The sequence below is a fragment of the Peromyscus maniculatus genome, chromosome 4 (genome assembly GCF_049852395.1).
Source record: "Peromyscus maniculatus bairdii isolate BWxNUB_F1_BW_parent chromosome 4, HU_Pman_BW_mat_3.1, whole genome shotgun sequence".
Taxonomy (NCBI): Eukaryota; Metazoa; Chordata; class Mammalia; order Rodentia; family Cricetidae; genus Peromyscus; species Peromyscus maniculatus.
The window spans coordinates 157,365,175-157,376,449 of NC_134855.1; the positions used below are offsets into that span (position 1 = coordinate 157,365,175).

The following is an 11,275-nucleotide window of genomic DNA, read 5'->3' on the forward strand; positions in this document are numbered from 1 at the left end:
GGAAGCGCCGCAGCACTGAGCTGCGCCTGCCTGCCGGTTCCTGGGCCTCGGGCCCGAGTTTAACTCAGGACGCTCCTTGCCCAGCGCTGGCCGTCGGGGTCGGTCTCCTACTAACAGGAAACCAAGCCACAAGCCTCCGGCCTATTAACACGGGCGCCCGAAGGGCGACACCGGCACGCGCAGCGGGAGGAGCCTGGCGCTGCTCCAGGGCCAGCCCCAGCTCCGCCCCCGAGTTTGCAAACAGCGGCTGCCCGCCCGCCCCGCGCACGCGCGCTCCGCCCCGCCCGCTCTGTCTCACGCCCCTAAGCCGTGCGCGGGGCCCTCTGGGAACCGGCTGTGGAGACCCCGAGAGGCTGGTCCCCAGCTGCCAGTTCCGAGTGCGCAGGCGCAGGCCCGCCCACCGCCGGCGGCGCGGCCATATTTAAAGGGAGCCGGGCGCGACGAGCCAATAGGCTACGAGCGTGCGGGGGCGGCGCGTGGTGGCGGGAGGCCCCGGATGTGGCTGCGGCGGCACTCCTCCCCCGCTCCCCTCAGACTCAGGCTGCGCGCCTCGCTCCGCTCCCTCTCCGGCTCGCTCGCGGCCCGCAGGCCCCTAGGCGCGGCTGGAGGCGCCTCGGCGGCGGCGGCGGCGCAGGGCTGCGCAGGAGTGGGCGGCCAGGCGACCGCGCGGCGGCGGAGCGGGCGGGGCTCGGCGCTGGTTCCCCGCGCCTGGCGCGCCCCGGCCGCCGCCATGAGCGGCTCGTCCGGCACCCCGTATCTGGGCAGCAAGATCAGCCTCATCTCCAAGGCGCAGATCCGCTACGAGGGCATTCTCTACACCATCGACACCGACAATTCCACCGTGGCGCTCGCCAAAGGTAGCGGCCTGCCGCCGCCGCGCGCCCAACCGCCGCCCCAACAGCTCCGCCGCCCCGCGCCTGCCCGCACAATGGTGTTCCCGGCTTCGGCGGGGGCTAGGGGAGGAGCGGGCCGTGGTCCTGCAGGTGTCGGGGGGCGGGGCGGCTCTGGAGCCGCGGGCCTCCCTACCTGCGAGACGTCCCTGCGGGGCCAGGCGCGCGCCCAGGCGAGGGTCACGGGTCCTGCGCGCTCTCCTGGAACCCCTCGGCAGCTACGGCCCACCGCGTCCGGTTGCAGCTAGTCGAGCTAGGGCGTCGATTGAGCTGCGACTGCCCTGCCCTGAACTCTTGCGACCCTGTCGACTTGAGGGGTTGGCTGTTGGTTTGTGATGGGAGCCGTCCAGAGGCGGTGCGCGCCGGTCCCGGCAGCGTCAGACCCCAGAGCTTCTTTGTCTCCATTCTCCGCGTAAAATGGGGCGCTCGTTTTCTTACTGCTGGTCGGAAGCGCGAGCGCAGCAGCCTGCCGGGGGGGAGGGTGTTAGACCCCCGAGGGTGCAGATTGAAAAGTGCAGACCGGTCTGAAACCAGCGTGCTGCAGTCCTGGACTATTCTCCCAAACCCTAGCAGTACCTTCCGTTTGAAGGCTGGCTCTCGGACCCAGACTTAGGCGCTGCAGGGGAGAGCTCAGTGTTGAGGGTTTTTTATTCACTTGAACTCCCCGTGCTGCACCGCTTTTGACATGAGATCCCCAGTTAGAGAAACAGGACCAGGGTAGTCCACAATTAGGAGTTTGCTGCTTAAATCCTGCCACCAGACTCCAGATCAGCCCCCGAGTCCTGTCAAAGAGGTGTGCTAGCCTTCATAGATCCTGTGAAGCGCCCCTTAGGTCCAGAATTTCCTTATGGACAGAGAAGCTAGTGTTGGGGGGGCGGGGTGTCTGAGTTCCAGGACTCCTTCCCTTTATTTCTGCAACAGCCAAGGCCTGCTGTGTGTACAGGGCTAGGGAGCTTTTTCGTGCTTGCCTGGGAAAATCGCCTCAGCTGCAGCCTGTGATGAGGGTTGAGGAATGAAACGGCTGGGTTCCATCTGCAGTCAGATGTGAGGAGGGAGGTTCTGCAAAGCCAGCCTTATCTGCAGAGAGCGCTGCACATTAGTGGGTTTGTGCAGGGAGCTTTGTGAAGCTTGGGGTTTTGTGACATTTTTCGTATCATCTTCCTGAACTGCTGTCCCTTGCATTCTTTGGGACATGGTGCCTTATAGGTATTGTCAGCTGAAAATTGGGAGATTTAAGTAGCTTTTAATTGTAAATGAAGTGCTGTGTCAGAGAGGATGCTGTAGTGTCAGAAGCTTGATCAGATGGACTTGGCACAGGACTACAACTTAACCCTTCTTTTTTTCAACCCCTAAGTGAGGTCCTTTGGTACTGAAGACCGTCCCACAGATAGGCCTGCTCCCCCAAGAGAGGAAATTTATGAGTACATCATTTTCCGGGGAAGTGATATCAAAGATATTACTGTGTGTGAACCTCCAAAAGCTCAGCACACACTCCCTCAGGATCCTGCTATTGTTCAGGTATGTGTGTGGGTATGGTTAATAAACTTGGTTTCCACATGGAATTTGGGGTCATCTGTTTGTCCAGAGTGTTCAACTTGAGGAATTGCCCTCTAATGAACACTGGCCTGGTTTTGATCTAGATGGTTTCTGTTCCTAGAGAAGGTGTTAACTCATGCAGCATGTACTGTAGTGGGCAGTATGTTCTGTATGGCTAGGCCAGTAGGGAAAGAGACTCGTAGCTTGCTGTGTGTGATGTGCTACTGCTGCTGGTGGTCTTGCTTGGTCCTGGAGTACCCAGAACATAACAGTCAAGCCCAGAGTGGCAATAGTGTGAGTGGCATCAGGTGCTTCTGGGATCACAGGGTTGGTTCATTGTTTTAATAGTCTTCTGCTGTTATATTCCATTGTTGTAGAACACTAAATTTGAAAGTCTTAAGCTAAGCCTGACTACCTAGTAGGTTATTCCACAGGATTATTAGGGGAAGGGGCATCTAGATTTTTATCTTCTGTAAATTTAGACCTAAGTTGGCTTTTCCAGTTCAGACTGCTCCGGGTTCTGAGATGAAGCTATCTTAGAAGGGTGGGAGCAGGCAGGGATGACTTCTGTGGCACTTAGAAGAACCCAGGTCAGATTTCTGAAAAGCTTGGTGAATAGGTATTTAGGGTCTGAAAGGAAGTCAAAGTGGGCGTGTGTGTGGGAATAGGCGAGTACTCAAATAAGCAGGCATGGTCCTGGATTCTTGGGTGGGGAGAGGGAGGAGGGGAGAGGTTGGACATGTTTGGAGATGCATAAATAGTTCCTGGCCCCACATCTCTTCAAGGGAGCCTTTCTCCAACTAAAGGTGGCATTACCTCATGTAAAAAGGCCGACTGCTGTTGGCAGAGGCGAGCTGTAAGAGAGAGGGTTTTAAGTTTGAAGCAGTTCATGCATCTTTGACAACACTGGAAACTGCCCAGAACTACCTACCTCCTATATCGGGAGTGCAGGGGACAGACCTGGCGCCCTCTTCCTGTCTAAGAAGGGCTGTATGTGGAGACTTACTTGAAGGGTAATAGGATGTTGCAGTGCTCTTACCTGTGTGTCTCATTGTTCAGTCCTCCCTGGGCTCCGCCTCCGCCTCGCCCTTCCAGCCGCATGTGCCTTACAGCCCCTTCAGAGGGATGCCACCGTATGGCCAGCTGGCAGCCAGCTCCCTGCTCAGCCAGCAGTATGCCGCTTCCTTAGGTCTAGGTGAGTGACCATTCTGTGTGCTCAACTACCTTTGCCTGTGATCGCCATGTAGTAGAGTCATACACCCTGAGAGTGGGACAATTCTTCATGCATACAGCTCCGGGACTGTTGTATCTTACCACTCCTGATAAAGTCACCCTTGTAGCTTCCGCTTGTTAGTGTTTAATGACTGTTTTCTGAAGCTGAGAGGCAGCAGTGTTGGTTTTGCACCAGGTGACATAAATCAAAATGCACTTGAAATCAGAAGTTCTGGTACAGCTGTCGCTTCTCGCAGATGAGGTCTATCTGTGAGCCTGTTAATACCCTGCATTAACCTATTGCAGGAGCCCATCTCAGACATGGTTTCTACTGAGGTTTACTACTCCTAGAATAGAGTATCTCTGTGTTGGGAGTGAGATCAGCCCAGTCTTTGACATGGACCTTAAAGATGTGTTCAGAACATAGGGAAATGGGCACTATCTCGGTGCTGGGGAGACAGAGATGGGCAGGCCCCTGAGGTTGACTAGCCCAAAAGTTAAGCCTAACCAGTGAGTTCAGGGCAACTGAAAGACCCTATCTTAAAAACAAAGTGGATGACACCCAAGGAAGCTATACCCCAGGTTGACCTTTGGCCTCTACATGAATGTGCATATGTACACATGTGTGCTTCCCCCACTTCTAAGAACATAGTTTGCATCTTGTCCATCCATCCTTGCTCAGACTCCAGCATAAGGCATCTGAGGCAGGGAATGTTAATTAAGCTCCAGACCAATGCTATGGGCCATTTGTGTTGCTGTTCTGATGTGGCAGGTGACTTCTCAGCCTGGCTCTAAAATACATCATCTGAGAGGTCGCTTGGCTCTTTCCAAGCTTACTAGGCATAAGACAAGTATGTCCTGACTTATTTGTGTGCTTTCTCTTTGCTCTTCTCTCTTTCTCTTCTTTAGAGAAGTTGATAAGCCCTCCAGCCTCAGCCGCTGCTTCCAGCCCTAGTTCCTCTCCATCTCCACAGCCTGTTTCAGAGCTTGACATGTCCTCAGAGCCACCTCAGCTCACTTCCAAGGGTAACAGCAGTTTGGAGAACTAACTGCATGCTGTCTTGTAGACTATGAGAGCCAGCGGGTAAACAGAGCCAGGATGGCAGGAGCTGGAACAGTTCTGCTAGGCCCAGGGATCAGGATACTGCTTCTGTTTGGTTTAGCTTGTGGCCTGATTTATTAATGCCATTTTTAAAGGGTTAGAGTCAGCAGAGCACTTAATTCATTCTGCCTGGGTTTACGGTTTGACCTGTCCATGGCCATTGCATGGGAAGACAAAAAGCTGTTTCTCTGGGGTTTTCTGGGTCTTAAACATGTTCTGGATTTCTGCTGTGGACCTTTCCCAAACAACTCAGATGAAACATATGGTTCTCTCTTACGGGCATTTGAAGTAGGGAGCTTGCATGGCAGCCCCCAGGTGTTTGGCTGCATGAACAATGCCATCTTGAGAGCCAGCTGGTTAGTGTTGCTGTCCACCCACCTATCTCTGCTGATACAGCAGCACTTACAGGGTTTCTTCACCTTCCTGATGTTCTTGTGCTGATGTTTCTGCATGTCTGTTTTACATGTGGCATCATGCTTGTAGCCAGCTCTAGCCTTCATCATTACCCATCTCAGTCCAGGAGGCCTCCCCCGGGTCAGGGCATAGAGTACAAGTCTATTTGTGTGGGTTGTTATGTCCTGTAGGGCCTCTTTGCATCTGAATTGGAGCATACATTACCCTTTCTAATTAAGAGTATGACAGAGGATACTTTCATTGTCCTTAGGATTGCTCACATAAATCTACCCATAGGGTAAAATTGATTTTTAAAAAGCACACAAGGGGCTAGAGAGATGGTTCAATGGTTAAGAGCACTGGCTGCTCTTCCAGGTGACCTGGATTTGATTCCTAGCACCCACGTGGTAGTTCACAACCGTCTAGAACCCCAGTCCTAGGGAATCTGATCCCATCTTCTGGCCTCTTAGAATATGCAGATAAAACACCCATACACATACAGATACGTAAATACTTTTTAAAAATGTACACACAAGCCACTTTGGAGTGACTGTTTCCTATTTGTCTTTGGGGTCATTCTTGCTGAGTGAGATGATAGGCTTGGGAATGTAGTCCAGCTTAGTTTCTGTCAGAGGACCTTATGGATACCTGCTTTGGGAGTGCGTCTCTGACTGCATGATGGGAGTTTCTCCACAGTGTTTTCGTTCTATTTCGCCAAGACCAGGACTCATTGTTTACATCTCATTCCAGTTCCACACAGTCCCTAAGGACTTAATGTTCCCCATGGGTTACTGGTCCTGGGACAGGTCAAGGGGGCATCAGACTGGACAACTATGCTAGCCTTTTACGTTTTGCCAGCTTCAGAGGGTTCATGTTGGGACTACCACTGATACCCTGTTTTGGGGGTACGTTCTCTGTGGTACTGTAGGTATAGTCCCTCACACTGAACACCTGGTAGCCCATACTTGCTTATGTAAGAGCTTTTTACTCTTTGAAAAGCTGTGGGTTGTAAATCTTCCTTGCAGTCCATCCTGATCACCTCATCCTGTTTTTCATAAAGCTCTTCTAGAATTTAATTTCAGAGTCTGACTACTATACTTTCTAGAAGATCCGGGGCTAGGGTGGTAGTTCTCCAGCATAGACTAGAGTAACATTTTTTTTTCTTTTTAAGAAATTTTTTATTCATTTTACATACCAACCACAGATCCCCCTCTCTCCCTCTTCCCCAGAGTAACAATTCTTGAATTCTGAATTCATTTCAGGGCTGTTGACACCTTCAGAATTTGTCTAGAAAACTCATTGGTGAACTTGAAGTACCTGTTGGCATTGGTAGCACAGTGACTTTCCTCTCATTGTAGTTCCTTAACTTGGAGCTCAAGAACTGGTGCTCCTTGAGAACTGGCTTTGGTGCCTCCATGTGACTTAATTTGTCACTTGGACCAGCTTCAAAGGGAATGGGCCAGTCTGGGAGAGTAAATCCTGAGTTTAGACTTTTCTAGACAGTGTGTTACCCCTGCCCTACCCCTAAGGTACCAGCCAGGAGAAATGGCTGGAGGTAGTAAGCTTTCTCCTTTTAGTTGTTTCTAAACCTTCCTTCCCTCTTAAACTCAGGAGCTGGTTTTCCATCTACCCCAGTCGGCAAGAGCCCCATGGTGGAGCAGGCTGTCCAGACTAGTTCTGCTGATAACTTGAATGCTAAAAAACTGGTACCCAGCAAGGTCACCTCGGGAACACAGCTCAATGGTCGCCAGGCTCAGCCAAGCAGCAAGATTGCCAGCGGTACTTGAACACTGATTTCTCCTTGCAGTTTGCTCTGTGTTCCCAATGTAGTACGCACTGGGCCATAAAGCATTACCCCAATCCCAGACCACATGCTTTTGTAAGCAGGCCTCTGGGCAGGCAACCTCAGTTCCGTAGGCCTGCATGTGGTGGTGGTACTCTGCTTTGGTGGCTGGGTTCTGGCTTCTGCGGAGCTTTGCCTCACTTTTCCCTTTGCACCTTAGATGTAGTCCAGCCGGCACCTGTGCACACTCAAGGGCAGGTGAATGATGAGAACAGAAGACCTCCACGGAGGCGGTCAGGTAACACCCATGGCCACTTGAGTTCTATAGCCATGAGTAGCAGGCTGTGCTTTGCTTGCCTGTGCTGGGGACTTGGGGCTAAGGTGGTGCTTCAGTGAGCTGTGCCCCTTTTCTACAGTGTGTCTGAGCTCTTTTGAATTCAAGCTGGAAATAAAGTTGGTGACTTCAGCCATGCTGTTTTTCCCTCCCCATAGGCAATCGGCGAACAAGAAATCGTTCCAGAGGGCAAAACCGTCCAACTAATGTTAAGGAAAACACAATCAAGTTTGAAGGTGACTTTGATTTTGAGAGTGCAAATGCCCAGTTCAACCGAGAAGAGCTTGATAAAGAATTTAAGAAGAAACTGAATTTTAAAGGTCTGATTCATTTGAAAGTTATCCCTCAAGAGGGTCCCTAGAGCATGTTAAGACAGGATGACTGGTGTCACTCTGGAGTGAGTTGGGGTTCTGATGAATGTGAAAACTGGAATAAACTCTGAGGAATAAATGAGATGAGGCTGGGTGGGTTTGTGAAACTTGTGACTTGCAGTGAGAAGAAAGGATCTCTTTGGCACGAAATGTTTGGGCCATCCTCTGAGCCTGAGGACAGCTGCAGAGTGGACCCCCAACAGGAGACCAATTGGGTAGTGTTTGTCTCTGGACTTTTGTGTTCTGCTTCTCTTTGTAGATGACAAAGCTGAGAAGGGGGAAGAGAAGGACCCGGCTGTGATGACGCAGAGTGAAGAGACTCCTGCTGAGGAAGATCTTCTGGGGCCCAACTGTTACTATGACAAATCCAAGTCCTTCTTTGATAACATTTCTTCTGAACTCAAAACAAGGTAAGGGCCTAAGTGCAGTGTGGAAAGGATGGCTGTTTGGTAAGTCCTAGAAGCACATGACTAAAATGTACTAACGTTAAGTCCAAGCTTTGAGCTTATGTTCTGGGCGGGTGTTCTGGGAGCTTACATTTCTACATGGTAAGAGTCCCAACTGGGTCTGCCTCCACCAGCTAGAAGCCCCTGGCTGTCCCCTAGCCTGATTAGGTCTTGCACTCCCTGTTTGCCTCCAAGAGTCCCATTTGTGCTGTTCTTTCTTGCCTGATCTGCCTGCTGGCATGGAAACACTTAAGCAATTGGTTGAGCACCCTGTCCTCTCAAGTCCTGGAAGTCAGTGATTGTGATGTATGTCAGCACTGTAGATGAGCACTCTCAGACTGTACAGTAGTCTTCGGAGCAGGCATGGTGTGTGCAAACCAGATCCAAGAGTCCTTTGAGTTGAGTATTAGGCACACTGCCAACCATTGAAGAACAGAAATGAGCTGGGTAGCCTGAGCCATGCACACACACTATCAGGGGAGCAATTGAAGCAAGAAAGAGATTGCAAGCTTAAGAGGACTTAGGCCCAGCTGTGTCGTGAGGAGAGTTGTGGCCAGGTCTTAGCAACAGCTGTGGGAGTGAGAAAAGGGACTTTCTAGGAGCAGCCCGAGATCTGAACATGGCTATGCATCAGAATGGGCAGGGTGATGATGATGACTATATTCTAAGTAGATGAAGAGCCAGTCAGGAACAGTTTGCTGACCTGTATTGTCTCATGGTGACAGTGGCTGAGGATGGGATGGGATGGAAGCTAGATGGCCTGCTGGAGACTCAGCTGGAAGATGGTGACTGTGGAAGGGCTGGCATCTAAATGTTCTTGTGTGGGCTTTTGAGGGCTTCTTTGTCACCCGCCTGTATCACTTATGATATGTGTCTTGAGCCAAAATAGGCCTGATCTCTGCAGTATTAGGGTGTGTGCTTCAGGGTAGTATTCCCCTGCCTCTTAGCAACATGGCAGTAGCTCTTCCTTCCTTCCTTCTCTGTGCTGTTGGAAGGATGAAGCCAATTTCAGAAACTTCAGTTGTTGCCCACTACAGTCAGGTTTTTTTTGTTTTCCAAGACAGGGTTTCTCTGTGTAGCCCTGGCTGTCTTGGAGCTTGGTCTATAGACCAAGCTGGCCTCAAACTCAGAGATCCACCTGCCTCTGCCTCCCAAGTGCTGGGATTAAAGGTGTGCACCACCACTGCCCAGCTTAGTCAGATCTTATTTAGTTCTAGGCGGACAACATGGGCTGAAGAGAGGAAGCTGAACACTGAGACCTTTGGGGTGTCTGGGAGGTTCCTTCGTGGCCGCAGTTCACGTGGTGGATTCCGAGGAGGCAGAGGCAATGGGACAACGCGGCGCAACCCCACTTCCCACCGAGCTGGGACTGGCCGGGTGTAAGGGTACAGTACAAGTGAGTGGGGAGTCTTCTGGATCCTGGGATAGGAGGTGGTGGGGTGACCGACCCTAGACCGTGCTTAGAACTGGGGTGCAAGCCTGTCTGCTCACAGAAACAAGTCTGGCTAGAGTGTCCCATGTGGGATGTGGAGGCGGGGCTTCCTACCTCTACTGCCTTCTGGTCCCCAGGGTGGTGAGGGATAGACAGCTATGTGACAGCTGTCTGTTGGACACACTCACTTCTGTCCTCACAGGGTCTTGAAGAGGCACAGAGATGCTGCTCTGAAGATAAGGACAGAAAGAAACGCTACACTCACCTGGAGAAGTGGTCTTGTTTACCAAGTCTGGACGCCTTTATACTGCTTTGGACTCAACCTAAACTTGGACGTGGTCTGATTAGAACCACTGGTTTTTGGGGGAAGTGTTTGTAGGTGACCTCTTGAAGGTATCTTGACCTACATTTTCTTCTTGGTTGCACACAGCCTAATTGTAAGGTTTTGGTATTTTGCAAAAAGGTTTCTATAGGCAAAGGCTCAATCCTCCACTTTCTAGTTTTTTTTTTTAATGACAGCTTTGACTCTTAAAACAGAACCAAATTTTATTTGGCACGTGTGGTGTCCAAATGTGTCTCTGCAACCCATCTGGCCCCTGGTGCTGCTGGCCTGGTGCCCCAACTGCTAAAAGTGGGAAGTCTCAGGAGCCAGGCAGGGCCAGCACAGGGTGAACCAGTCATATTGGGGTGGGAGGGCCAAGGGCAGGGAAGGGGGGGTGGCGTGTTTCATGGATCATGTTGTGTAATGAACCAGTAATGTTCAGTGTTGGAGGCTGACAGAGGATGGGTAAAGAAGTAGGAAGGGCCCCTTGTCATGTAGAGCCTAGCTTCCACAGGTACTGAGGCTTAGTGTCAAAGTCTAAGATAAGCCAATGTGGTATGCCCTACCTTCCTGTCCTTGTTGGCCTCTGGCTGCACTTAAGTGTTCTCATCCACTTTGAAATGAGCCAGTCTTTTTTTTTTTTTTTTAAGGTCACTGGCCTTATTTCCTTGATTGTAAATAGTTCTTGTGTGTTATTTTAAAGGTGGTAGAGGGAGGGTGGGTACATAAACTTGTTGCATGAGTAAATGGTCAGATTTTCTGTATAAGCATGCATCTTCTTGACTGACAGGGCATTTTGTTGAAAATAAGCACCTTGATAACCAAAACCCCTTCAAAATAGCTACAAAGCTTTAGTTCTGTATTGATGAAGTCACATTGCAAAAGCTTGGGTTTATTTTTGTAGGACTTCATAGCTGAGACTAGAACATAGCACTGGGGCTATTGTTGGGGTAATGCAAACTCTAAATAAAAACATTCAAACCTTCAAATGCTGCCTCCATCACCTGTCATGTCCAGGGCCCACACAGAATCAAGTACTAGTCAGGCCTAGAGCACACCTAGGCTAGTTAGGGTTTGGAGGTACTTACAGGGTACCATCGGATGTGCCAGAAAAGTGACCCAATGACTACAGATGAAGTAGAAGGCTGGTTCTCACTGGGCTATCTTGCTGGCATGAACACCCCAGTCTAGTATGAATGAAAATTGGTGTAGGTGCAAAAAAAGCACCTTGCTTTGCTATAACTGTTCCCAAATATTGAAGGCAGTCCTCAAGAGCAGATCCATGGTCAATGGATTACCCTGGGTATGTATCAGGTTGGAGGAGGAAGCCTGCAGGAGGCAGGCAGCCTTGGGACCACTGATGACATATTCCTGTCCTTGACTAATAAAAATATATGTACTAGGTATAAGCAGCTATGTATCCTAAACCAGTTAAAATTGGTTTTTTTCTGCCA

General features: G+C 50.7%; 1 protein-coding gene across 4 annotated transcripts; it reads left to right on the forward strand.

Annotated features, from left to right (window-relative positions):
- Window positions 1-515: 515 nt before the first annotated feature.
- On the forward strand, window positions 516-10,810 carry Lsm14b (LSM family member 14B). Of its 4 annotated transcripts, XM_006976082.4 has the most exons (10): window positions 516-857; window positions 2,245-2,408; window positions 3,486-3,621; window positions 4,548-4,664; window positions 6,745-6,912; window positions 7,137-7,214; window positions 7,409-7,570; window positions 7,881-8,031; window positions 9,279-9,463; window positions 9,702-10,810. In XM_006976082.4, exons 1-9 carry the CDS (start codon window positions 731-733, stop codon window positions 9,448-9,450), a joined length of 1,275 nt encoding a protein of 424 aa, XP_006976144.2. In that variant the 5' UTR covers window positions 516-730; the 3' UTR covers window positions 9,451-9,463; window positions 9,702-10,810. The 4 variants fall into 4 exon arrangements, with proteins under 4 accessions (XP_006976144.2, XP_076427447.1, XP_076427448.1 ...); XM_076571332.1 differs by lacking the exon at window positions 7,137-7,214; XM_076571333.1 differs by lacking the exon at window positions 4,548-4,664 and having other exon boundaries at window positions 517-857.
- The last annotated feature ends 465 nt before the right edge of the window (window positions 10,811-11,275 follow it).

Excerpts from the sequence above, each read along its gene's own strand:
- Lsm14b (XM_006976082.4), top strand. The coding sequence starts at position 731 with ATGAGCGGCTCGTCCGGCACCCCGTATCTGGGCAGCAAGATCAGCCTC. Across the intron at positions 2,409-3,485 it reads AGGATCCTGCTATTGTTCAG|TCCTCCCTGGGCTCCGCCTC; the intron begins GTATGTGTGTGG and ends CTCATTGTTCAG. Across the intron at positions 8,032-9,278 it reads TCTTCTGAACTCAAAACAAG|TTCTAGGCGGACAACATGGG; the intron begins GTAAGGGCCTAA and ends GATCTTATTTAG.